The 27,020-nt window shown below is 55.6% G+C and overlaps 5 protein-coding genes across 5 annotated transcripts; 3 read left to right on the top strand and 2 right to left on the bottom strand.

Moving 5' to 3' along the window:
• Window positions 1–3,190: 3,190 nt before the first annotated feature.
• Window positions 3,191–6,682, top strand: GGS23DRAFT_606265 (Pkinase-domain-containing protein; the record flags this gene model as incomplete). Its single annotated transcript, XM_051519881.1, has 5 exons — window positions 3,191–3,523; window positions 3,860–4,507; window positions 4,670–6,029; window positions 6,127–6,461; window positions 6,581–6,682. The coding sequence occupies 5 exons, from the start codon at window positions 3,191–3,193 to the stop codon at window positions 6,680–6,682; spliced, it is 2,778 nt and encodes a 925-aa protein (XP_051370088.1).
• Window positions 6,683–8,824: 2,142 nt separating this feature from the next.
• GGS23DRAFT_148486 (uncharacterized protein) lies at window positions 8,825–9,634 on the top strand. Its single transcript, XM_051511339.1, has one exon. It carries the CDS (start codon window positions 8,964–8,966, stop codon window positions 9,573–9,575), a length of 612 nt encoding a protein of 203 aa, XP_051370087.1. The 5' UTR covers window positions 8,825–8,963; the 3' UTR covers window positions 9,576–9,634.
• Window positions 9,634–11,285, bottom strand: GGS23DRAFT_148477 (NAD(P)-binding protein). Its single transcript, XM_051511338.1, has 2 exons — window positions 10,485–11,285; window positions 9,634–10,422 (listed from the first exon to the last, which is right to left on the bottom strand). Exons 1-2 carry the CDS (start codon window positions 10,853–10,855, stop codon window positions 9,693–9,695), a joined length of 1,101 nt encoding a protein of 366 aa, XP_051370086.1. The 5' UTR covers window positions 10,856–11,285; the 3' UTR covers window positions 9,634–9,692.
• Window positions 11,286–20,731: 9,446 nt separating this feature from the next.
• GGS23DRAFT_598531 (alpha/beta-hydrolase) lies at window positions 20,732–22,938 on the top strand (the record flags this gene model as incomplete). The annotated part of the gene is made up of 5 exons (XM_051518795.1): window positions 20,732–20,898; window positions 20,992–21,192; window positions 21,250–21,315; window positions 21,425–21,686; window positions 21,766–22,938. The coding sequence occupies 5 exons, from the start codon at window positions 20,732–20,734 to the stop codon at window positions 22,936–22,938; spliced, it is 1,869 nt and encodes a 622-aa protein (XP_051370085.1).
• Window positions 22,939–23,336: 398 nt separating this feature from the next.
• GGS23DRAFT_148359 (uncharacterized protein) lies at window positions 23,337–24,349 on the bottom strand. Its single transcript, XM_051511336.1, has one exon. It carries the CDS (start codon window positions 24,253–24,255, stop codon window positions 23,461–23,463), a length of 795 nt encoding a protein of 264 aa, XP_051370084.1. The 5' UTR covers window positions 24,256–24,349; the 3' UTR covers window positions 23,337–23,460.
• Window positions 24,350–27,020: the final 2,671 nt, after the last annotated feature.

Raw genomic sequence — 27,020 nt, 5'->3', positions numbered from 1 at the left:
AGTTACCTGGTAGACGACCAACCTTGGCATGTGTGTACTTTACTACCTGAGGTTAGGTAGGCAACATGGCAACCCAAACCCGATAGGCGTCAGAGGCCGGCCTACCAGGCCTATGAGTATGCGGATACACATACAGACACAGGTAGGTAGATGCATGCGGGAAAAAAAAACCAAAATAGTTGGATCGATGGTAACGCGTGGGTATGGTCAACTGGTCAACCCAACCTGAAAACAACTACCTACCTACCTACGTATCTGTATCGCGTCGCAAGTATCGCCAGCGGAATGGGCTCGGGCCAGCCGCCGGCAGTTATTATAGTCCCTCTTATACTAGCTTAGCAGCCAACAGACACCGGAAATCTGCGCGGGCGCTGCCCAAATACGTTAGGCCACGAGGTACCTCTCCTAGGTTAGGTAGGTATCTAGGTACCTACGAGACTACACCTACCGTATCCACAGCTGCCACACACGGTCCCCGCACGTTATCCACAAAGCCATAGAGGTATTGGGTATTGGGTATCCTTACCAGCCTACGGCCAGGTCTGGGTATGGCAATTTCCACTGATCTGAAGAGACGCCCGCCTCATCGTCAAGATGCGTATTATCCAATGTATCCAAATGTGCACATGCCGATCTCTGCAAGATACGTCCGCAAGCGTATGAGAGGTAGGTACATGCCCACCTGGGCACACGGGAAGCAAGCAAGCAGCCTAGGAGGTAGGTACCTTAGCACCTCTATGAGAACCGACATGCAGGCATGATTAAGTGTCCGAGGTCCGGTGTTCAATGGGATAGTTATATACCCCAGGCAAGTTAACCAGGTTCGTATCCTGCGTATGCGCACCTGGGATGCTCAACCCAGGAGGAGAGGGGGCCGTCTGAGGGTGAAAACGGTCTAGCCTCACGTTCAATGGCACTGTTCGAGTTTCCTGAGTACGTGTTTGGTGGAGGGGAGAGTGCGCCCCCCCCCTCCCCCCCCCCCCTCCTTCAATGTCTGGGTTGCCACATGATTCCGGGCTCTAATATCTAGAGGCTCAACTGCCTACAGGTACGGTGTCTTGCCCACACCACCAACCTGAGATAGGTAGGCACATACATACATACATCCCCCCCCCCCCCCACGGACACCTTGTGACACCATACGAGATGTTCTTGTCCACCGAACAGCCACTGCGCGTTCGGAACCGGCAACAAGCCCCATCCCGGCAGCCCGCTACCTCACCAAATCTCGCGATCGCGAGGGATAGTTATGGTAAGTTCCGATGCGGCTAGAAACAACATTTGGGAACTGCCTTGCGTGCACCCCCAAGTTACCTGTTACCGTCTGCGTCCGCAGTAGGGTGCAGATACCTACCTGCCTGCCTCAGGTACATGTAGGATCCAGTAACGATCCGCTATGAAGCCTAGGATAGATAGGTAGGTACCTATCTTAGGGCACATCGAACATCGATCGTTAGGTAGATTGAATGATGCAATGCTGGTGCGAAACGTGATATGGAGCCTAGGTAATAGGAAAATCTTGAAGGCGACACATGAAGATAGCGGGAGCAGAACTTGCCCTAGACGAGGCAGGCAGGTACCTCTTAGTATTTCCCACTGCCTTCGACACCCCTCTAATGGGATTGCATCCCCCAGCCGAATACGCAGGTTAGGTACCTACACCTACCTATACTTACAGATTAATAACATATGTATGTATTGTATACTTACCTATATATAGGCCATCTGCGCTCTGCGCGTTTATACGTATGAGTATGGGTACCGACGCTATAACCATCGGGTATTTTGGAAGATACCTCTAACCTACCTAGGTACCTACCTACCTTAGGTACCTGGCAGGTTAGGTGGGAGGTGGGTAGGCGCGTAGGTTCAGTACGCAGGTTGTCTGTATATGCTTAAGTGGAAAGGTTACATACATGCACTTACCTCTGCCTACCTGAACCTATACCTTATCCTTTGCTGACCAAGCTACTACGCCTAATCTGAGATTCGGTATAGAGTGCTTTCCTCTCAGTGTTCGCTCGACGCTTTTTTTCCGTGGGTGTACCTTAGTTCTACTTGCTCGACTGCAAATATAGGTCGGCACCTATGCCGTCGTCGAATGTGGTGGGCGCTAACATGGGCACCCGTCAATCCGTGACATGCCATGCCATGCCACGCCCTACAACATCAGGCTGGGTGCGTAGCCTGCTACCTCGACCTATCTTAGATACCTACCTCTATGTATAATACCCTAGGTACTTGCCTCCCGGCCTACCAACGAGCATCGCCGCATACAGGCGTGCATCCGTACACCATCGACCTGCTACGTAAATCTACCTACGTGATCCATCTTGAACCTAGGCGGCCCCCATATCAATCTCCCTGTCTCTCTCTCCCCTCCCTCCTCCCTCCTCTCTCTTCTCTTTTTCCTCTCCTACGCGCTCGCTCGCATTTCCCATGCGTAACCTGCCCTACCCTGCCCTCCTCCACTGCCCTCTGCGCCCACAGACGCCACACAGCAACCAGATGCTCACACACACTGGGCGCCTTACGCCTAGTTATACGTACATCACAGGTACCCCATCCCGGCACACCTGCGTCCTCGACTCTGCAATGCATACTGTACGTACTTGATGACACCGATACGCACAACGACGCACACAAGGCACACACCTTAGAGGTACCTACACATACCGCTGTACATGACCTCCCTCCCACACACACATACCTCATACGTGCCGTACGCAGCACAATTTGTGGCACCCCTCCACCGGACCCTCCCTCCCCTCCATCTCCACCACCACCGCCACTACCAACTACATACCTACTACTTACTGAGAACGACAGCCATCGGGTGTTTTCTCCAGGTAGTCTCGTCAGCCATGGTTTCATCGGTCGACCCATTCAATCTACTTTTTTAATTGTCCAAGTGAAGACAACGGAAAGGAAAAAGAAAAAGAAAAGAGGGGACCGCGAACGCGCGAGAGAGAGAGAGAGCGAAAAGAAGGAGGAAAGCGAGCGCGAAGAGAACAAGGAAAAAAAGAAAGGCCAAAGGGCCAGCCCGCCCACCCATCCATCTCTCTGGCCCCCCCCTTCGTTTAAAATAAAACAAATACCAGAAAGAAGGGCCCAGGGGGGGGAACCCATCTGTCTTATTTTTCCGATCTTTTTTATTTTTATTTTATCTACCTGTTCAAGGTAGAGAGAGATGGACAGCCATAGTTCCAAGGCTTCCGTCGACGACAATAACCTGCAGCAGCGCCGGAACAGACTTACTAAGAAGCCTCCCTCTCACCATCACGGCCACAGCTTCTCCCTCACCGCCGATGGTCGCTTTGACGCCCAATCGCTCAAGAGCAAACGAAGCTCCACGAGTCTGAAGCGAGCTCCAAGCGCTCCACACAGCAGGAGTACCGCCACCTCCACCACCTCTACCACCACCACCTCTACCACCACCACCACCTTTACCACTACCACCTCCATCGCTGCCACTGCTGCCACCACTGCTACTTCTCCCGCCGCTACGACAGCACCGGCCAGCGTTGCCGGCAACGCCATTAGTATCTATAACAACGCGTCGAGCAGCAACTACTACAACTACTACTCTTCCTCCTCCTCTTCCTCCTCCCGCCATTCCTACTCGCCATCGCCCCGTCCGCTGCCTCCAGGTGCTACCACCACTCCTATCGCAGCGGCTACGCCTGCTGCCGCCCTCGCTGCCGCCGGCACTAGCAACAACAGCCATTCCTCCCCCGATTTCCATCCCGGCCAATTTTTGCCGTCCACCTTCTCGCCCACCCACCATCTAGCTTCGTCTGCCGTCCACTACAACGCCGACGCCAACGTCAACAACTCCGCCACCGCCAACACCGGCAAGAGCAAGGGCAAGAGCAAGAGCGACAGCGACAGGAAGCGCCGAAGCAAAGGCAAAAACAACGCATCCCCCGTCGCCGCCGACGGAGCGCGAATTGGGACTGGAATCGGCGTCGCCATTGGCCTGGGGCATTCGGCGTCGGGCGATCAGCGTTTGTCCGGCTCCCAATTCCACCAACCCCTCTCGTCCCAAACGCCCGAGGAATTCGTCGGTGCGCCCTTTGACGGCAACTCGATCCTCAGCCATTTCGACGCCGCCAAGTCGCCCGCCTACCCCCGGCACCCTCCTCATCCCCGTACCGCGCCGCCGCCCTTACCGCCGCCATCGCACGCCCCGCCCTCGAACACGAGCCCCGACCCGAGTGGAATGAGTCCCCCCTTGCGACACTCGGCCAGCTTCTCTGCCCTCGACACCAACATGTCGGAGAAGTCCCATGGCGCACGTGTCAACGAAACCCAGGTCGCCCCTCCGAAGCGATACTCGGATGAGGGGAAAGAACTCAAGGGGCCAGGCGTCCTGAGGAAGAAGTCGGGCTTCTCCGGCCTCATGAGCACCCTGGTGGGGTCGCCCAAGAAGCCCGTCATCTCGGCGCCAGAGAATCCGGTTCACCTAACTCACGTCGGCTACGATAGTTCCACTGGTCAATTCACGGTTTGTCTCCCCAACCGATTTCTTCCCCCCTCCTCTCCTTGCCTCTCTCTCTCTTCATCTCTCTCCGCAACTCACATATTGGCTCATCCACACCATCTGCGCGAACCGGTAGAGGTTCCCCCCACCCCCTCCTTGTGACGATGCTGACCACCGCATCCGCAGGGCTTGCCCAAGGAATGGCAGCGTCTCATAAACGAGAGCGGGATTCCAGAAAATGCTCGGAGGGAGAACCCGCAGATGATCGCGGATATCGTCACGTTCTACAAGGAAACGACGGAGAAGCCGCACGAGGATCAGGTGCTCGAGAAGTTTCATGATGTGAGAGCCCCGGAACTGCGCGGCCCCCCCGGTGGAATAGCAACATCCCCCGGCATGTATGCGTCAAACTATGCGGGTATGTCACCTATGATCAGTCCACCCGCAAGTCCGAGATTTCCAATCGTGAATAATGAAGGCACCTTTGAGAACCCCCGCGCTCCTCCTCCGGTACCTGTACCCGGAAAGAGCCCGGCGCTGCACTCCATGAAGGACCTTTCCAACTTGCAGCCCAGTCGACCTGCGCCGAAACCGCCCGTTTCCATGCAGACGCGGACCACACAGCAGCAGCTGTCATATCCTGCTAAGGACTCGGGTATCGGCATGGCGCAGGCCGGCGAAGACGTGCACCTGGCGAGTGGTGGTTACCCCCAGCCGGCGAAGGAGGGCGTTCCCATGCTCCCCGAGGAGCACCGGTCGAGATCCAACTCACGAGCCAACGGAAGTCAGGCCTACTCGCCCCCCGGCCAGCCATCGCCCGCGGCCCAAGCGGCGTATCAGCATCAGCTGATGCAGCAGCAGCAGGAGCAAGCCATGGCCCAGGCCCAGGCGGCTATGAAGGGTCAGCTGAGCAGGTCGGCGAGCATCAAACAAGCAGCCTCTCAGCCGATCGCCTCGAATTCGCAGCACCAGATGGGCCGCCCGCCGGAGGCCAATGGCGTCGGCGGCGCGCCTCAGCCCGGACGCGTCGGCCCCCCGGCCCAGTCACGCCCCCGCAACCGACCGCGACAGAGCACGACCATAGACGTGGCGGCAGCGCTGAGGCGCATCTGCTCAGAAGGCGACCCCCGCGAGATATACCGCGGCTTCACCAAGATCGGGCAGGGCGCGTCCGGGGGCGTATTTACTGGCCACGAGCGAGGGTCGAACCGGCTCGTGGCTATCAAGCAGATGAACCTGGAGCAGCAGCCTAAGAAGGACCTGATCATCAACGAGATCCTGGTCATGAAGGAGAGCTCGCATCCGAACATAGTTAATTTCATAGATAGCTACCTGTGCGGAGGTGAATTATGGGTAATCATGGAGTTCATGGAAGGCGGCAGTTTGACGGACGTCGTCACATTTAATATAATGACGGAGGGTCAGATCGCCTCGGTGTGCCGGGAGACGCTGAAAGGCCTGCAGCATTTGCATTCCAAAGGGGTCATCCACCGAGACATCAAGTCCGATAATATCCTACTATCGCTAGATGGTAACATTAAGCTCAGTAAGATGATATCCCGTTCCTCGTCTCCCTCCCCACTTCGAATCTGCCGAGGCCAAGGACTGACCTGTATTTTTTCTTCTTCTCCTTTTCCCTCTAGCTGATTTCGGCTTCTGCGCCCAAATCAACGAAGCCCACAACAAGCGCACCACGATGGTCGGCACGCCGTACTGGATGGCACCGGAAGTTGTCACCAGGAAGGAATACGGGAGGAAGGTCGACATCTGGTCCTTGGGTATCATGGCCATCGAGATGATAGAGGGCGAGCCCCCGTACCTCACGGAATCGCCACTCCGTGCGCTGTGGTTGATCGCCACCAACGGCACGCCCCAGATCAAGGAAGAGCACAACTTGTCCGCCGTCTTCCGGGATTTCCTGTACTTCGCTCTGAAGGTAGACCCGGAGAAGAGGGCGAGCGCTCACGACCTATTACGGGTACGTCGTCATATTTGTCCCTCTTCCCTGCTGGCCGTCCCGCTTTTAACTTTGTCGATTTTCTGTCTTCTTTTTCGGTCTCACTCACCACTCGGTGTCGGAAGCTAACCCGACTACAGCACGAATTCATGAAATCCTGCGTAGATTTGTCGTCACTATCTCCTCTCGTTAAAGCAGCTAGGGAGGCACGGTTAGAAGAGAAAGCTAACAAGGGCCAATAAGACGCCCGAAAGCAAGGTCCTTCATATATCGATGATAAGAAAAAAAAAGGTTTGGAATAGTGGGAGTTTCCGACTCTGGGGGGGAGGCTTGAATAATTTTCGGCCCGTTGACAGCGTGTGGGAGGGTTGTCGAGCCTAAACCAGCAGCGGTCGAGGTATATTTCTTTCTAGCCCACCTTCGATCGATAGAGAGTGTTTGTTGTTCTATATTGTCAAGCCTACAGAGACCGTGGGAGAGCCACACGCGGGGAGAGGAGCGAGAGACAATATGAGCAAGGCGGTGGGAGTACGGGCAGAGCATTTTTACCTAAGCCCTGATACCGCTACCACCCTTTACCCCCTTACCTGTACGCGATGTCCTTACATTTGTACATAGTGATACGATACCACCGTCACCCGGACCAAACAACTTTCCCGCCCTTCCGCCCTCTCCCTCACTCTCTTGTTCCCGCGGGACGCTCGGCATCCCCCCCCCCATCGGAAATCTACATTATGTAGAGAGCTAGGTGAGACGAGAGAAACGGGAGAAAAAGAAGACATCTTCGCTAGACCAGACGCTTCTCTGAAGCGAAGCGAAGCGCAGCGTGCCACGCGTTTGCATAAATATCCCCCCCCCCCCCCCCTTTGCCCCTTTATTCCTCTGTCCGTCCCGCGGCCCGTGTAGGTATGTGCTGTGCGCGCAAGGGGAGAAGAGAACGTGGGGAGGCAGGCGTGATATACCTAGGGGTTCCATGCCTTGCGCTAGGTAAAACTGGGTAGCTGAGGCGACGCGCGACGGGCGACGAGTTATAACGCGGGACAAGAATCGAAAGCGAGAGAGAGAGAGAGAGAGAGAGGGTGTTAGAGACAGGTGAAGGGGAGAATAAGAAAATACCTAGAGCAGGAGTGCCAACGCAAGTGACGCATTCTCGTGTGAGTGTGTCTGTCCGAATGCGCGTACATGCCCGCGGAGCCGTGTAAGAAGTAAAACCGTAGATACCTAGGAGGTAGGTTAGGTAGGTAGGTAGCCACCCACCGCCCGCGCCCCGGACCGGCCGCGACCGCGCCGCGGCCTCGCTCGGCCCGGTCCAGGTCCAGGGGTGGGGGGGGACCGGCTGCACGTGCGGCAGCGCAGGCAGGGCCGATTGGCGCGGGGAGAGGAGGGGGCGCCGCGACGCTTGCGTTTCGCAGTCTCAGGACGCCCGCTAGCTAGCTAGCTGCGGCTCCGGCTCGGCGCGCGGGCACCGGGGGGGGGGGAGGGGTAAGATCGCGGGGAGGAGGAGAGCCAAAGGGGAGGAGGAGAGCCAAAGGGGAGGGGGGGGGGGGGTGTCTGGTTTTACCAGCCCTGCGTAACGCGTGTGAGTAATACGTGGGTAAGTAGGCGCGTTGTGTGCGAAGAGACAGACAGACAGACAGACAGAGAGATAGTGGAGGGGGAGGGGGAAAGGGGGGCGCAGGAGCGTGTTCGCAGATAACTCGGACGGGCACTGCGCTCGTCAGCTCCTGTGCGCAATGTAGACGATGCCCAATACCTGCCTGCCTGCCTACCTAGGTATATATATATATATATATATATATACACATCTATGTATCCCACGCCACGCAGGCGTCCCAGGGGGAGAAGAGGAGCAAGCGCTGGACACCCACCCACCCACCGACCTACCTACCTGCTCCCAATACCCCTCTGGTAGACGTCTACGCACCACCCGCTCGCTCCCCCTTTGCGGGCTCGGCCGAGGAATTCGCCGCGAGTAGGTGTGCGCGTAATGCTCCTCGCCAGATCAGACGAGTGCTCTAGAGCACGTAGACGCTTACTTTACAACGCGCCTACACTACGCGACGCGCCAGACGCGACGACGGTAGCTTCGGTAAGGATAAATAAAGGTCACACACACACGCGCGCACTCACTTGGCTGTGTCGAGCCTGGCAAGGACTGACTATACACAACACACGCCTACTATGGATCTAAGCATTAGGACACTGGTCACGAAGCCGGTGCGAGTCCAGAGCAGCAGGTACTAGCAGACACATCGGTTACATTCCGTGCACTCTGCGACCCTGCGCCGACCATAGACAGGATGAGACCAGCTGCTCCGCCTGTCCTGCTTGTCGGACCGTTCATATCTAAAACCATTCGTATACAGGCCCCCGTGAAGAATGGCCGTCATCATTTCACCCTGGGCGTTGTAAGAGTCCGTCGGGTGAGGTCTAGCGGTCCTCTCTCTATGGGCACACAGGATACTGACCCTCGTGTCCCGTCTCATCAAAAACGTAGCCGACAAAAACCGGGCGTCTTTCCTCATGTTCCCCTCTATCATGGTATCAAACCTCGCGTCAGTCCCCCCTTTTCAATTCTTTTTTTTTCCCCGTTGCTTTCCGCGTGTGCGTCGACAAACCCGACCCCGAGTTTTTTTTTCCCGAAATGATCAAAAATCCAACGTAGGTTATCCGCATCGTAGGATGTGTGATCTATGTCGTGTGTGTGCAGAATGGACTGATCATGATGCGCCCATCCGAACAAGAGAGAAGGAAAAGAGAGGCCGAATAAATGAAACAGAATGCAAAGAGCCGCGCGCGTCAGAGCCCGTAAACCCAACCGACTCCGAATGTACAGAAGAAGGGGGGGGGGGTTCCGAACAGCGGTGCCAGACGCGTGGCGTAGAATGGTGTGCGACCAGGCTCCCCGCGTTGGATTGGACACCGCGAAGGTTTCGAAATGCACCCGGGACCAGTGAAGGGAACGAGGAAACTGTTCGTCGTCGCGACAGTGCCATCAGGCACGCAATGCGAAAACGCAACGTAACCACACCCGCGACTGCACCCGAGGTAGTGTCCAGGGACCCTTCCCCGCATCAAATAAGAGATGCTCGAATTGCCTGCTCCCGGCTCCAACCACCTAGTGCTGCCACGTAGTACGAGTTCCGGCTAAATGGAAATTAAATCGAGCCGCAAGCACCTCCGTTACACCGTTCTGCACTACTTATCTGGGACGCATCGCCGTGTCGGGACCCCGAGCAGTTCATGACCGCTCTAGTAGCACGTGTAGCCACCGTCGATGGCGACGTTGGCGCCCGTCACGAAGCTGCTGGCATCGCTAGCTAGGAAGACGCAGAGACCGTTCAGCTCGTCGACGTTTCCGAGACGAGCCTGGGGGGTCAAGGACCTCCAGATCTTTTTCTGCGCCTCGAGGGCAGGCACGCGGTTCAGGGCCGTGTCCATGTATCCAGGGGAGATACAGTTGACACGGATGTTGTACTTGGCCCACTCGGCGGCAAGCGACTTGCCGAACTGGATGACGCCGGCCTTGGACGCATTGTAGCACGACTGCTCCTGGGGGTAGTTGACGATGCTACCGCTCATGCTGGCGACGAGAACGATGGACCCGGGCTTGCCGGCGGCCATCATGGCACGTCCGACCGCCTGGCTCATCAGGAACGAGCCAGTCAGGTTGATATCGATCAATCGACGGAACATGGCGGGGTCGTAGGTCTCGGCCTTGATGTTGGAATCAGCGATGCCAGCACTGTTGATGAGCACATCAGGCGCGCCGTAGGTCTCGACAACGGCGTCGACCGCAGCGTTAATGGCGGCGCCATCCCGAACATCCACCTTGAAGAACGAAACAGGGAGGCCACTCTTCTGGTGTAATTCCGCAGCCGACTCGTCACCCAGTTCCTGATTCGCGTCGAAGATCACCAGCGCCTTAGCACCTGCCTCAGCACAAGCTCGAGCCATATGGTTTCCGAGACCACGAGCACCTCTACATCCCACAGGTTAGCAAGTCAAGTTCGGAACGGGAAGGTATGTTTGGTCCAAACGTACCCAGTAACAATGACAACCTTGTCCATCACCGTCATCTTCTGCAACGTAGGTGGCATCTGACGGTATACAGTCTTGTTTAGGGGCACAACCTCGGTCTCCTCCGGGGGAGGGAACGGCTTGGGCTTAGCATCGTCACGGTTGACGGGGATGCTGAAGTGATCACTCGTGGAGCCGGCAGACCCTTTGGAGTCGGGCGAATAGACAGACACGGGGATCTCAGTCTCGCGAACTACATCGCTTCGGGCGCGAACGGTGGACTGGCTGAAGGCTCGGTGGACGCCAGGCAGAGTTCGGGCCAAAGGGGAAGATATACGGCCCGTGACCAAGGGGGTCGCTGATCGAACAAGACGGAACGTGAATCGAGCAGACATGATGGTGGTTGGTGGTTGTATGTATGTACAGGGTTGTGGATGCCGTGGGTATAGAAGATGGGCGAAGGTAGGTCGGAGAAGACTTGGAAGGTGGTGTCGAGGTTGCCGGAAACTCTAAGAGACAAGAACTGACGGAACAGTGATGAGATGATGTTGGATGATGACGGACTGGGAGGGGTCGGGAGGAAGGAGAGGCAGACGATTTCGAGCGAATTTATGGCGATGCTGCGAGGGATATCTATTGGAGAGAATCCGAGATCGGGGGTGATGCGCTGTAGGGGAGAGAGATTTGTGGAAGGTCACAAGACGAAGGTGGATGGGGATTATCGTGGCCCGGGGCGGGACGTGCGTGGGCTGGGTTGAGTCGGCGGTCACGAGAGAAAAATCAGATAGTTTTTCCCCCTCTCGATGCCTGTGCTCGGGTTCCCTGCTTGCTTGCTTTTTGCTTGCCGGCTTTGGGCTCGAACTGGAAAACAAGCAGGTAAATAGAAGAGTAGTAAGGCTCCTCCTTCGTCTGACCGTGCCCGCCTAGGGTATGTGTGTGTACCTTAGGTAGCAAAGGAAAGGTCTAGGTGGGAGAGTGGGGAGGGGACTTGTCTCGTGAGTCGTTCTGCGAATTTCCTAAGTGGACAGGGGAGGGGATGATTATTGACGGTTTGGCGTCCGAATAACTGATTATGCGGATGGGCGTGGTGTGGTCGATTGGTCGGGGGGTGTGTTGCGTTATGTGTGTGGGTGGATGGATGGGCAGTTAGGAGGACCAAAGGTCGATTTATCTGCTCTGAGACGGGATCTGGACGGACACAGGTCGGAGGGTGCTGTTCACCGTGCGGAATCGTGGTGGTCTGGTGGCGTATTGTGATGGCGACAAGAGGGATGAAGACGACGTTGATCGAAGACAGACAAGAGGAGAGAGTAGCATGGAAAAGAAGGGGGAGGAAAACAAGGAGAAGATCGAAGGCGGCGTTGGTAAGGATGTCCTTTTCTAGCTTCTCTTCGGTACCTCCTTCCTTCCTTCCTTCCTCACCTAGTTTGTCTGCTGTTGCTTATTGCTTATTTATTCTCGTGGGTGATTAAAATTTTTATTTCTATCCTTTAGCTTGATTATTATTTTTCGTTAAAATGTGGACTGGTGGTTACTAAAGTTGTTTTCTTATATTTTCCTGTTTTCCTTATATTTGTATATTTGTCTATTTCTTTTATTTTGCTCCTCTCCTCCTGAGCTCTTCCTTAGGTAGGTAGGTACCTATGCAGGTTGGTTTGCATAAGACAGTACCTATACACAGTGCACTCACGCACTAGCAGGCCCCGATGCGAAGCGCCTATAGACGGACAGCATCCATTGGGTACATGCTCCCTAGCTCGCTTACCACTGGTCGCAGGCTGGGCGCTGCAGCTAGTTAGCGGACCGTGATTCTAGTCGACGACCTCGAGCATCCGGAGGTACCAAATTCCTATTCTGCCTGCCGCAGTAAGAGGTACCTCTATCGCGGAACCCAAGCTAATTGATGTAGGTAGGTACCTATCTAGGTACTTGCCCTGGTTAGGCATCGAAAACATCAGGTACCTACCTCTACGTCTATAGTACGGGGAGATTTCACATGACATATATGAGTACAGCACGCGAGTAAGTCTGTTAGGTACCTTAGGTAGGTGGGTAGGTGGGTAGTTTTCCCCAACTCCGACACGACCCCGACATACATTCCTGTAGGAGTGCTGTAGCTGCAAAAAGAGCCTCCATGCTGTAGTGACATTGATACCTATAGTTAGGTAGTAATAAATAACGCGGAAGTGTGCATTCCCACGATCAGGTGGAAACCTAGGCAGAGTGGTTACGTATAGGTACCTACCCCTCTGCCGGCATCAGATAGCCAAGGCTGGCTGCTCCATGCACGAATTTAAAGTTTGCCCACGAAGCCGTCAGGAAAAAAAAAAATGGGAGTGCAGGAGGGCGTGTCGAATTCGTGGAGCACACCGTCTACCTACATTGCATGCCATAATACCTGCTGGCCAGAGCGAGCGTGTGTGCTCGCTTGCTCATCAGCCTATAGCTACGCCTACAGCAACATACCTCCTCTCTTGGCTGCTTATACGTATATGATATGTATGCCGGTATATACCTTGCATGTATAGATTGATGTATGTAAGTACTGGCAAGTGTGCGGATACCTTAGATGCCTCGGTAGCCATACGGGCAACCAGACGTAAAGAAAATGCGTGACAGAAGGGGTGCTGGGTTTGAGGCCTGTTGGCTCTGATATTCACACAGGCCAGGGAACAAACACGAGGCAGGCTTACAAGAGGCACGTTGCCAGCCAAACCTGACCTCCAAGCTACGGTGGGAGCTCCAAGCTGCAACACTTCCAACCTCATAACAGGTACCTGCTGGAATTGCGGGCCCGTCAGAGCTCTGGACCCCTACAGCAGAGGGCCAAGAGAAGGCCCAGCCGAGCTAAGACTGTCCCTAAACCGACCCGACGGGGCCAGATTTGGGTAGGGTGGGGGCAATGGGTCCGGCATGCAACCATACAGACGTGGGTCGCCTCCTGCTCTTAAGCCCCCTGCCCGGTGCAGCGAAGCCTTCCAGGCCGCTTCGACAGCATTTCGAAACTAGCCCCATCGGGCTCCTATTCTCACTCCAGGCTTGCCCTCTAGGCTTGCCGGCCACCTGCGCCGTGTCCGATTTGCGGATTCGCGGATTTGCGAGACGCAGAGCAGAGGGCTTGGAACGTGTGCGGCGCGCAACTTGTATGTGGTGATGAGAGCGGCACGGAAACGGGGGCTGACCACGGCGGCTGGTCCTGCTAACGAGAGAAGGACACGGCCAGCTGGGTGCTCGAGGTGTGCCAGACACACCTATCCCGTGCTCATATACCGACCTTACTGCTACCCCGGCGCACGACAAACTCGCCTACATGTAATTTCATTCCTAATACCGCCTCTCTCTCCCGTAGTCCCTACGCCGCCCGGAGAGGCCCCGGCCCTGGGAGGACTCGACGTGGGGGTTTGGTTTGGGTCTACTCATACCTCGATACTCGTCGTCGGCGGTCCTCTAGCAGAAACCACCCACATTCCTGCCCGATGCAGTTAGCCACGTCTGACGCTAACAGGAACGGTCTGGAAACACTGGGGTTGGACACACAATATATAATAATATCTCGTCACTTCGTGTGTGCCACCGGCGCGTCCAGCCTGTATAGTCGGTACCTAATGTATTATTGCACGTCGAGGTCCAGGGTCGGGGTAAGCTTCCAACCCTTTCGCACCCCCCACAGCTTCAGACACCCACCCAAAACTGGCGACCTCCACGGGACCAAAAACCCATCTCGTCTCCGGGGTGTGGGACTTGCTCGCAAACATCCACGACCAGGGGCCCTGCCACGCAAACATGTACATACTACCTACCAGATACCTGTGTGTGCCGCACCTGGGAGGCACGTCTGCACATGCCATGGTAGGAGATAGAGGTACTTACCACGTAACAGATACCTGATCCTTCCATACCTTGCTTGCGCTTACACGGATATGCCTACCGAATAAGTCTACGCTGGCAGCTCGTCGTCGGCAACCCGCGCGCGGGATCGCCCTAAGGAGCTTCATGGCACACGTACGAGTACAGTTATTACTCGCATCCATAGAATCAGCTACGAAAAGGGGCTCATTCAGCTCGGGGAAACAGGCCGAGGCTTCTCCCACTCCTTTCCGTCGGCGTCCCTGCAGAGCTAGGAGAGGGAAATGACAACGTATCCATGGCGGCCGTCAGGTGATGGATTTCGATACGCGGCTCATGACATATTCACTGCTTAGTCGAACGGGACAGACAATCCGAGTGGTCGCCGGCCGCTAGCTACACCGCCAGAATATTTCACGATCCCTCCTGGACGGGCTAGACATGTAATGCACGTACGCACGCATGTATGTCGACGGCAAGCAGGTGGTACATACATACTGCGTAGCAACCGTCATGGGAAGTGCGCTTCCTGGGGTCCCGTACCAAGGAAGTGCCTGGCGCCTCCGGAGATTATGCGTCAAATATACCTCAGACCGTGGGGTTCCCTCTCCCTCCGCATCAGCGAGCCACTTGTTCCCATTTTCCTCTTTCGAACGACAAAAGTGCGGAGGGAAGGGGGTAGGAAGGGGAGGGGGGGGGGGGGGGGGGGGGAGGAAAATCATCGTGAGAATTTCTTGGACCTCTCGGACTCTCGGTGGTCGCATTAGGATGACATTAATCTCTCTAAAAGTGTCCAGGTGACCAGAATCCCCCACCCTTCTCGCACCTCAGCACTGGTGAGAGCCGACAAACTCGGCGAGAGAGGGATTTATTTTTTTTTCCCCCATCGTGATGCTGGTGAGGGCGGCAGCCGCTGTGGCGGAGGTGTTTATATGGTGGGCGTGTATGCGTGTGCGCCCGCGCGCGTATTGTTTGTGTTCGAGAACATCCCGGGGACCACGCACCGATTTGTCGATGTTTAGGTCCCAGCGCATCCGGCAAACACCACATACAACACAACATACACAGTATGTGCGACGAACCTGTTCACTCAGACCACAACCAGCTTCGTAATCGTAGACAGGGTGCCGGCGCGAAGGAGCACATACGTAACGATCTACTCATAAGGGTCCTCCAAACCAACCCCCTCGACCTGTACACCACATGCTCGCCGACAGGGTGGTTACGGTCAGTAATAGGAAACAGTCAGCGGAAAAGGAGCAGCCCGTCTTCGGCTTCATCGAAAACTCCGATTTGCGGCTCTGTCCGATGCCAATCCAACCGTGCAGCCTCGTCTCTTCCCCCCTTGACGACTGTATCTATGTGCTATCGTATATGCATATACGTGGCTATATGCCTATGTAGAGAGTTATGTGAGGCAGAGTATGTAGATCAGATCTGGCGCACGACGCACGGTCGCGCAAATACGAACCATCTCCGTACTACGAACAGAATCGGTGCGTGAGCCAGATACGCACCCGTTACGCCCGCCTTTCCGGGCGAAGAGAAGGCGGCAATGCCAGCCATGTCGTAACGAGGTCGCGGCTTTGCGGACGATCGAGGATGGAGCGGCATCGGCATCGGGGAAGGGGGGCGGGAATCAGCCAAACCAGCAGCCCAGCCGGCGACGATCTGCTCGTTCTGCTTCTGCGGAATACATAAGCGTTAAGCTTACGGTCGTGTTGCCCGTCTCGCATGCACCAGTCCATATCCATCCGCACATACCTACATATATGCACATACAGCAAGCCGCACGGAACTCGCGTTCAGACCGATGCCGGGAGCGCGGGATCGGGCACGGATTGCATCCGCGGCCGCACGGAAATGCTCACGACCCAAGTAGATGTAGGGGAACGATGTGAGACTCGAGGTACGGGGCAGCTTCGTGACGGTGAAGCTCCTCCCGGGGTGCGGTCTGTGGGGTAGGCCAAATAAGACCGGCAGCAGATCACAGGATAGGTATATCGAGAACAAGAATCGAGCGAGGAGACCCCGAGATTTTATGTGCTTAGTGTCGTCTTAGGCGGTGTAATACTTCCCGACGCCGTCGCAGTAACCAACGGAGCCAACCCTAGCTACATATATGTATGCGAACTGCACCCCGTCGCCAAACGCGCGCTGCCTACAGTCGACTATGGGACGGGCAGAGGCGGTTTCTACTCCACCATCACCACCATCGAAACATTATCGTCATCCGCCTCCGCTCAGCAGTCTGCGCCATGACGGAATGGTAGCAAAAACCGGTGGTAAAAATATACCAGGCATAAGCCAGGCACAACATTTAGCCCCGCCCCCCTCCAACTCCAGCATCACGTACTCATAGGTATGTAGATCATCTATGAGATAAGATGGTACAATCATGTACGCCCGCAGCCGCAGCCGGGCATTGGCGAGACGCAGAGATAGGCCTCGTCTCACCATCGGAAGAAGCGGGTTCCCCATCTGACACCGCATACACGCGTACATCCACGCACGGGTGGTGAGGTGGAACGAGGGAGAAAAGGGGCTGCGAACACGAAGTTGTCAAGCAAGGCGAGGACGAAATAACAGGGAATGGAATGAAAACGTGGGCTATCCGACGGGTCTAACAGGCAGGGAGGCTGTCGATAGGATATGAGCTTCTCATTTCTCATCTCGCAAATTCCCTAGTTCGACTTCCGCCTCGCCTCCCCACCATCAATACGCCTCGCATCCCGTCCCGTCCTACTTCCATTCGCTGGCCAACGGTGGTCGCGCCGTCGCAGACACGGGGGCCTCTTATATGTAGGTAGGGCGGCCGTAGTGCCGATCCGTTCAGATCTCAGATTGGCATGTCCTACCGATTCTACATATACAGGCAGCCCTCTTCTGTGGTATTCTTCTATCTCCCCCTTCCCCATAGGTAGGCACAAATGTAAGCAACCAGGACAGCCACGTATCTACGCATCTGTACGATCGGACGAGAACAATGTTGATAGTGCAGTAGTAATATTGGTATTTGTATCTCCTCTCCGAGGGCCAGTGGCGTTGAGGAACGATGATATCCGGTAAGTTTTTACTGGATCCTCTCCGTATCTTTGTTTATGAGAAAAAGAAACATTTATTCATCGTTCGTCTCAAGAGAAGCGAGTAGAAATCATACCTACACCGGAAGTTTTATGCGGCATACATACGCATACATACGTTGTTGACAGCGTCGCTGCTCTCACCGACTTATATATACACGTATATGTGTAGGTGTATGTGTCGTTTGACTAGGAGCACACCGCCCTTCCTCGTCGCCCCGCCGCCGTCTTCCAACCCCTCTCCCTCTGCCGGTCCGCCGTCACCGTCAAAGCAGGATCACCGCATCCTGTCGCTGCCGTGCCGAAACCGCTTAGCGAGCGGACCGGCCTCGCCCGGGACCAAAAAAGGGCACCAGGCAGACAACGGATCCCCTCAAATGTCTTCCTTATTTGCACCGTTTGCAGAGGACGCTGTCGAGAAATTGTGCGCTTCGGCTAAGTCCGTCCCGTGGTGGGTGGCTCACACGCACGATGGCCGAGTCTCCCCAGAAGGACTACCTAAGGTAGATAGGTACCTAACCTACCTGTCGGTACGGTTTTACCTACACGCCTAGACATGGACTTCAAAATTCATTGGGTAACGTCCATAGCAGACGTTAAGGCCCAAAGTGGGTAGGAAATCGAAAGAAGATGTAATTATACACCTAATGAGTATAACATGCCTACAATGCAGGTATATATGTGACAAGTGCGAAAGGTCCGAGGGAAGGCCGTTTTCGGAGGCTTCGTAGCACTCTAGAGAAACCACCCCCCCTCTCCATCTCCATCTTCCTGTACCTCTTCATATCTGTCTCTTGCTACGCGACAACGCCACCAACTTCGTCTCTGTTGTGACAACCTCGGCTGCCATCGACTCCGGTTAAGAAACATCGAGAAGGTGTGTCCGCGGTCGAAGCCCGCAGCTGTGCCGCGATTCTCGCGATCCGTACCAGTTAATACATGAGCATCACAGGTGACATCGTCTCACCCTTGAGACAGCAGCACGAAGGTCTGCACCCACCAACCTTTCGCGTCCGCGGGACGGCGTTCAGTGCACCCACCCCTCGTCGGCCCATCCTGAAAAGGATTCGCGATACGTCTCCGCCAGATGCGATACACCTACATAGGTTGGCTTGGTAGTGAAGCTGGGCGTCTCGGCCGCAGCAGCCCTAGATGCCCTGCTCTGCGGAAACGTCTACTGCCGCTATACCGCTCTTGAGAGGCCTGCAAGGAGGAAACGGAAAACGCACAACTAGACACAGCTCGATCCCTGGCCTACTAAATATGGCCATGTGTCGCCCTTCGGGGACGTACCCCAGCTTCGCAACCTTGCTACACGTGCGACATAGGTAGTGTGCATAAGGGGGGTAGCGGCTTGCACATGTGTTCAGCGCAATACATTAGCCTTCTGTAACCATTGCTAAGATTAGATGAACGCGACAGCATTCATCCCGCGGTGGGACCGACTGATCGAGGAGAGTCTTCATAAACTCCAGGCTGCCTTGTACGAGCTCGGCGAGGAACTTCCTGGTGGAACTAACGGCAGTGAGTTCGTCGAGTAGGGAAGCCCAATGCTATCCGGTTATAGACCCTAGTCCTCTACGAGCTTCTTGCGAGATCCAAGAAATATGTCGCGTTCCTCGAACTCGTGAATGCGTCGGCTCGCGAAGGCATCGCGGCTCCACGAAGCCCTACTATATGTGCATCGATCCCTTCCCTCCCGACGCCCCGACCTCCCAAAATGGAAAGAAAAAAAAGACAGAAAAACTAAGGAAACAAGAAAAGAAATAGAGGGAGAAATAGAGGCCAGATACAAGAAGAGGGGTTTGGTGGAATATTTGAGGAGACGACGGCGATGTTTATGGTCGGAATCATATAGATACTGATGCTCTAAATATTTCAATGGGACGAAGGACAGAGGGAATGTGTCTACCTGCCTACTGTATACTCGCCTAGTCTGTGCTCGCTCTCTTACTACGGTATTTGCTCTCGCTCGAGATCCTGCGATGGTTCTCTAGGCGAAACACTCTCCGTTCATAAGCGGCTTAGTTCGGTTCTCACCAAGCTGTATCGTCTATTATTAACCACGGCACCGCATTGCATGGGGACTCTGCTGGCAGGTCCGTTTCGTCGCGCCGCCGCAGGGAGCTGGGCTTGGCTTCGTCGCGGAAAGACTGGTGAAGTGGCTAACAGGATGGACGAGTTGCTGGCTTGAGGGTAACGTAACGTACCTAGCGGGCGCGCACTCCATCGTACTGGTGTTGGCTTCTAGTAGGAGGGCAGTGATTGGGTGGTTTATTGTCTCTCCCATCCTCGCTCTCGCCGTCACCCGGTTACTTAAGCGGTCCGTCCTCTCTCCGTCCGCCTCTCTGCTCATTCGTCCAACATCGTCCGGGACTATCCGACGCGGAGCGGACGAGGTCGGGAAGTACAGACCTACATGCGCGAGCAGAGGAGGTCCGCGCCCGGACCACGGCCGGTTGGCCAGTTGGCTGATTGGGCTGTCAAATAGCGAGAGGCGCCGGCGAGGCCGGGAAAAGCGACGATAAAAAGTGGTGGTGATGCCTAATAAATAATACCTAAGCGTTGGGGGTTTTCCCGCCCGCACGCAACCTCGCTATCTGCGGCCGTTTCTGCTTGCCTACCTCACGCACGCATCGCGATCCTGCTGGGGCGGTCCTGAAACGGCGTCGCAATAGCCTTTTGGGCCAGGAGGCAGCGCCGCGCTCCCGTTTCCCGTCTCCCCTCGCGCGCGCGTAGCTATTAAAAGGGGAGGCTCAGCGCCCAATCCCGGCTCTTCTTCCCCCCTTCAGAAAGAAGGCGAAGACAATCCAGCAGGATTCGTACGGGGTGTTCCAGATCTACCACCCGACGGGCTGCCACGCCCCGCGGCGCCTTTTTTTCTCTCTCTCTCTCTCTCTCTCTCTCTTCGGCCGCCGCGCCGATGCGCGTCTCGAGGGGGCGCTCACCTGCTTAATCGGGCCGTGGCACGCGTTTGGGATTGATTCTTGACCCTGCGCTTCTTTATTGCCGCCCTCGCCCTGGATATACCTATGGCTTGGTGCCCCTGGGAGTGAAGGAAGATGGAGGCAGATTGGGAGACAGATACAGCAGGCAGGCAGTAATAGCCGGTGTCTGGGCAAGTCGAGGGAATCATAGATCTACCCACCCGTCCGCGCGGAATCGTGGAGTACGTGGTCGTCATCTTGCCCTTTGCTTCTGTCTGTCTCCCTCTCCACTTGGTGTGCGTGTATGTATCTGTATGCGTATGCGTATGCGTATGCGTCGTCCTCTCATTTCTAGACCGATGGTTTGGTGATTGATTCTCCGTTCCTTTCTCCTCTGCTTTCTGCTTCGCTCACCATGCATAAACGATACGTCTCCGTTCTTTTCTTGCTCTCCACCCTAGCTGCCGCCTCCCCGGCTACCCCGGGCGGGAAGAAGGTCGCGGCGCGGCAGGACGAGCTGCCCGTCATCGACCTCCCGTACGCGTCGTACCGAGCGGTGCGGTACGACGACGATAACGACATGTATGCAAGCCGATCGCCGGGCCCTCCCGAGCCCGGCTCCCCTCGCCATGCGCCCCTGCCCGCGGGCCTGTCGCGATACTGACCGAGGGCCAGTTATGTCTTCAAGAACATCCGGTTTGCGGCGCCGCCGGTCGGCGACCTGCGGTGGGCGAAGCCGGCTCCGCCGCTGAACGAGACCAGCAAGGGCGTCCAGGACGGGAGCTTCGGCAACGAGTGCGTGCAGGCGGCGCCGAACGGACTGAACCTGATCGGCACCGGAAACCAGTCGCCCATCGGCGCGGCGATTAACCAGTTGTGAGTATTTCTCCGGTTGTGCTTTCGAGCTGCCCCTTGCTAACAGTGATATGCAAGTCTCGGTGGGATCCCGCTGCCTATATTTGAGGGCGGCACTGAAGACTGCCTGTTTCTTGACGTCTGGTAAGTGCCGCTGCTTTTTAACTCTCGGGAAATTCTCAAGCGGCTGACGTTGCGGGTAGTACGTGCAATGATGCGTTTTCGAACCCCGTGTTCGCTGTGCTGACAAGAGGGAAGACGTTCCTGGGAAGGCTCTGGAAAACCCAGAGGAGAAGCTGCCCGTGATAGTCTTCGTATCCGGCGGCGCCTACATCTTCGGCGGTAAGAACTCGAATGAGCCCGTGCTGCCTTTTTACGACGGCACCGGCCTCGTTGCGCAGTCCGAGAACAGGATGATCTACGTCTCGATGAACTACCGGCTTGGAGCGTACGGCTTCCTCGCCGGGACTACGATGGAGAAGGAAGGCCTCCCGAACGCTGGTCTCTGGGATCAGGTTAGTAGGAGATGTCTCCATCTTACTCCTTTCTTTCCAACTCGTTCGTCGCTGATCCGTAACTGTTTCGCATATATAGAGGGCCGCCTTCCAGTGGGTGCAGGACTACATTCCCCTATTCGGTGGAGATCCGGCGCAGGTAACGGCGATGGGCCAGTCCGCCGGGGGCGGGAGTCTGATGCACCACCTCGTAGCCGAGGGTGGAACGCTCGACCCTCTCTTCTCGAGGGCCATCTTGCTGTCTCCCGCGTTCGAGTACATGTGGGATCGGGCCGGTTCGGTTCAGCAGACGTTCGAAAAGTTTGCGAGGTTGGCTGGTTGTGAGGGCGAGGGACTCGCGTGCTTGCGGAAGGCTAACGAATCCGCCCTCGCCGAGGCGAACACGCAGTTGATGAAACAGCAGTTCTCGGGCACCTTCGCGGTCGGCCCGACGCCCGACGGCTCTTTTATCCGACAGCTCCCCGTGCTCGAGCTGAGCACCGGCAATTTCTGGGACATCGAGTCGCTCATCCTGTCACACACTACCGAAGAGTCAAACGTGTTCGTAAGCGGCCTCGTGCAGACAGACGACGAGTTCCGGACGTTCATCAACGCTATCTTCCCCAACTACACGCAGGTCGCTGGGGTGACGGACAAGATCGATGCCTTCTACCAGCCGAGCGACCCCGAGTCCGAGTCGCAGACGGACCGAGTCCAGGACCTGCTCCGCGATAGCAGCTTCACGTGCAACATACGCCACCTGACCGAGAGCGTCGGCGACTCGAAGGTGTGGAACATGCAGTACGGCGTGACGCCGGGCCTGCACGGGACGGACCTGCTGCCGATCTTCTTCAACTCGAAGCTCAACGGCGACAGCTTCCTGGAGAACCTGGCGAAGCTGATGTCGCCGGGGATCTCGCTGCTGGTGGCGGGGATAAGCGGGGCGCTGCAGAGCTACCTCACGAGCTACGTGCTGACGGGTGACCCGAACGCGAACCGCAAGATCCTGAACCTGCCGCCGACGGTGCGCTGGGACCACCCGAGCAGCGGCGACGAGAGGATCTCGGGCGTGGTGAACCTCGGCAACTGGGGGTTCAGCACCGTCGAGGACAGCCAGAACGAGAAGACGCCCTGCGACTTCTGGAGGGACGTCGCGGCCGCCGTGACGAGCCTCGGCGGCTACTCGCCCCCCGGCGCGGTCGTGGAGCAGGGGCTGCTGGCTGAGGACGCGAAGTTCGATCCGAGCGCGAACTACAAGGGAGGGAACGCCTAGGTAGAGAGAGACACAGGCAGGAGTTGGGGGAGAAGGACGGGGCGGCACGGCCGCGGTTTTATATTAAGTTGGCTTTGTACCTAATCATTGGCATGTGGACATCTGTTACGGGGTATGCAGATGTCATTTCGATCGATCGATTTATTAAAAACAAATACCCAAGTGTCCAAAAAACCTTCATCCCCTTCTTCTCATTTTTTGTTGCTGTAGAATTTGTCACCACGACACATAAGCAACTCGTAGACGATATACCTAGGTAGAGGGAAGAACGCATTGATCCAGCAGGCCTGCCTGACCTGTTCTCCCGATGTCCCGCTAGCTAGGTCCCGACCGTCGACCTCAAGGCACAGTGTCCCCTGCCCCGAGTGCTCGCCATTTTTTCCTATCGTATACGACAGTCTGCCCGGAGTTTAGGAATGTTGAATTTAACGTGTCCAGCATCGGTTGCGCTTCGCTGTCGATACACACCGTCTACCTGTCCACAGCCCCTTCGTTGGGATCCCACTGGATTTCTGGATGCTCCTATGGGAAATAATCACGCCCCGGAGAGGGAGCGCCCCAGAAGGCCTCCTCTCTGGCGAATGAAGTGCCCGAGGCTAAATCGAAGGGCTCATCTAGGATCGATACTTCGGCGTCAGCAACTGAGCGTGTTGCAGAATATCCTCGGCCCTCTCTGGGGGGCGCCCTAGTCATTACCGGAAGGGTATTATTGGCCTCCCTTATGACCGAGTTCGCTATGTCTGGATGGATGAAGTTATTCATCCATGTTCCAAAGTCCAGAAGCATTTGCGACGCGGCATTCTTCAGAAGTAGGCGCCCGCTGAGGGAAACAGGTGGCAGATGAGGACTCCTGTTGTCGTCCACCAGCACCGAGAGGTTTCTGCGCCAAATCCCATACGGCAGGGATTTTAGGTGTTTTACTTCGACAAAGTGCGTAAGGCTGTGGCCCGGAAAGCACTGCTGGATTCCGGGTAATTTTTCGCGGGGGATTGGCTGCTGGTGTAGGCAATGCTCGATTGCCCACTGCCCACTAACAAAACAGTATGGCGAGCTCCGCGATATATCCGCCGCGGTGTCCACCGTGACATCCCCCGGCGGGTCACCCGGGATCACAAGGGTAACATGGATTTGCGGTAGATGGAAGGGATCAAGAATCCGAATCTTCGAACTAAACAAATATTGTCTCAGGTTTTCCAGCAACAAAGCAGTAATCCCTGTGAATTCTTCTTCCTGAAGAAGGGCCTCTTGCGGTTGGGGAGGGAGATAATCTGAGCCATCCTGCCCTTCCCCAGGTCCGTGCTGGGGGTATGCCTCCATTGGCAGAGCGGCGCCGGTGTTGGGCAGCGGGGAGTTGACCTATTGAGCCTGACCTGAGACAACACGTTGTGAAGTGACCCGGTATTGGCAGGTCCGGGGGCCGTTGGCTCGGGGGAGACAGAGAGGGAGGGTTTCGGGTTCGGGAAGGAGGCAGAAGGTAAGGTTTGGCCGCCAGAAGTCTGTGAGGATCACGTTTGTTGTGGTGCTTCTCCTGTTCTTTTTCGAGTTATCTGGCGAGATATTACACGAACTGACACCTTCCTCAAACCCCTCGGGAGGGCTTCCTCATCTTTTCTATTTGGGGAACGAATGGTAACCGGCGATCTATAGGGCGGGCGGCATCTATGAAGAGAGTCGTCAGTATTATAGTAATGGGGCAAGCTCGTTGTATCCTTATAGGTACCTTTTGGGATTCCTAAATATCGGGCTTCCTTTCAACGGAATTGCCATCACCATTACTAAGAAATCGTACAGCATATGGGAATTGGAACTGTAATTTCCATAAAATCGCCTTTCGAAATGGCATCTCGCTGCCTGACAGCGCTCCACACATGATAGCCGAGTTAGACAACAGAGGTAATAGGCTGCTATAATAAGATGGCTAGTGGTTAACGGTCGTTTCCGATGACTCGATATGGGATCAGTCTCCTGACTTCCGGTGCTCCTTATGTCTGTGCTTGAGGTAGGATATTCTGAACGCCTTATGTTGGGCCGTCGGGTTTGAGGAAGGTCAGGACAAGACGAGAGAGGGTAGGGAAGCAAATTTCTGCGGGCGGAGGTGAAATGTACTTAAGAGGACAGGTGGAAGATAGCCTTGTCGTAAGCTGTGCTCCTCTAGCTATGCGCATTGTAGCTTGTTCATTGGTAGCCTCCATCCTTCTTGCTGGCTGACCGAGCTTTACAGCGCCAGATAGGAGTAATGGCACTGCCCGATAGGCAGATTTTCTGGGATTTTTAACTTATTTTTCCATGTGAAGCCAAGGCATTCATGTCCTTCAGTGGCAGAGAAAGTATTAGATCCTACTACATACACGCATACATGTGTGTTAGCAGGAGAGAGAGGTCTCGTAAGACCTGGAATCTCACGCCTCTCCCGGGGGTTTCTGCGAGAGCCAGCCCCGTAGCCACAGTGAGCATCGGAGCAGCTGGTAGAAGCCCAATACCCGTGTCCCCCCCCCCCCCCCCCCCTAAACTTCATTGCTCGCCTTCCCTTGAGATTCCCCTCGGGACAACTTAGCATTCCTCCATCCCAGTGTTAGATCGGGACCCCGATAGCTGAAGCTACAGATAGACCCTCAGCCGAGGGCGAAGAGGATCAAAGCTATGGCAATGTGAGGTGTCGACGGCGAGACCTGGCATACGGGTGTGTTTTTCTCCCAGAGGACAATAGACTGGAATCATTCAATGAGTATATACATAGCGAGGCTCACCTCCGGTGTCTTACAGACTGACTCCACCAGCCATCCCGCTCCCCGTCCTTCCAGAGCTGGTTCCGGATGGAAATCGGCCGATTGCAGCCTAGCTAGTGTGGGTTTGCCTTCGGGTTTGTCGAGGAAAGCCAGCGAGTGACGGCTGTGACATGCCCTCGCGAGGCGTGTTGAAATTCCACATAGAGCACATGTACTGATGTGGACCGATCTCGGTAGGTCTTATTTTACATCATTGATGCCTTGGTTAAGGCCCAATTTTGCACTTTTGTATGAGAGGGCAGAGGGAGAGTGAGCCTAGCGTGGTATCGAGGAGGCTGCGCTCTCGGCAATGCCTAGTACGCGAGTGGGATTTACTGCCGACGTCGGTCTTATCCAGAGCCTGGCTGGCGTGAATCAAAATTACTTCACCGAACGCAGGCTAGAAGCCCTCCCACGGGCGTCGACCCCTTAGGAATTCCAACATCACTGCGAGCGAGCCGGGGACTCGACCTCTTCCGGCCATGCTCGTCATGTGCCCACATGGCTAGAGTCCTTTATCGCTCTGTTATCTGTTACTCCATTGTTAATTCCATTAAGTAGGAACAGGAAGTTGTTGTGCTGGACATCCCGGTGACGGAATTAGCGAGCCAGCGATTGGCCCTGGTTCGTAGGATTCACCGCATGCGGGTAATTCCCATTTCGGTTCACGGTCTCCCCTGGTGGGGGTGTGGTAAGGGGAGAGAGGGAGCGAGGAGAAGAGGTATTGATGGGTAAGGTCAAGCCATCGTTGCTAGACGTCGACGGCGCATAGACGGGGACAGGTTGTAGGGTTTTGAGGCTGATGCCAACTAGCTGGAACCTGCTTATTAAATACGGACTCCATACTACGTCCAGATGAGGACTTTATCTAGAGGCGAGTTGATGATGAATGGCCGGTCCCTCGTCGATGACCCGCATGGAGATTTGACCACGACGAGGAGGGTGAAAGGGGGTGGGTGCCTCAGCTCCTCTCTTGGTGGCTCTCTACTCAAATGTACCTTGCGTATTACTTAATCTTACTTTAGGTACCTGAGGCAAGTTACCGTGTTTATGTGGGTTACGGGGTTCTGCGCAATTTGCTCACTACCTATTACTCTGAGGCGATGAAGAGGACCGAACGGGGTCGATTGACTTCCTGATCTTCAAGAAAGGCGTCAATTAGAAATCTTTTTTCGACCGTCGAGTGTATGAAGTAGAATGGCATTTAGACAACATCTATGTTGGGTGGATGTCACGTGCCAGTTTAACCTACGTATGGTATTTGAGTAACCAATATGTACCTAGGTAGGTACATGGCTGCGCAAGCACTTTGCACAA

Source organism: Durotheca rogersii (assembly GCF_024521655.1).
Source record: "Durotheca rogersii strain YMJ 92031201 chromosome Unknown GGS23scaffold_18, whole genome shotgun sequence".
Lineage (NCBI taxonomy): Eukaryota > Fungi > Ascomycota > Sordariomycetes > Xylariales > Xylariaceae > Durotheca > Durotheca rogersii.
The sequence above is the reverse complement of the archived record's forward strand: the minus strand, read 5'-3'. Positions and strand labels throughout refer to the sequence as shown.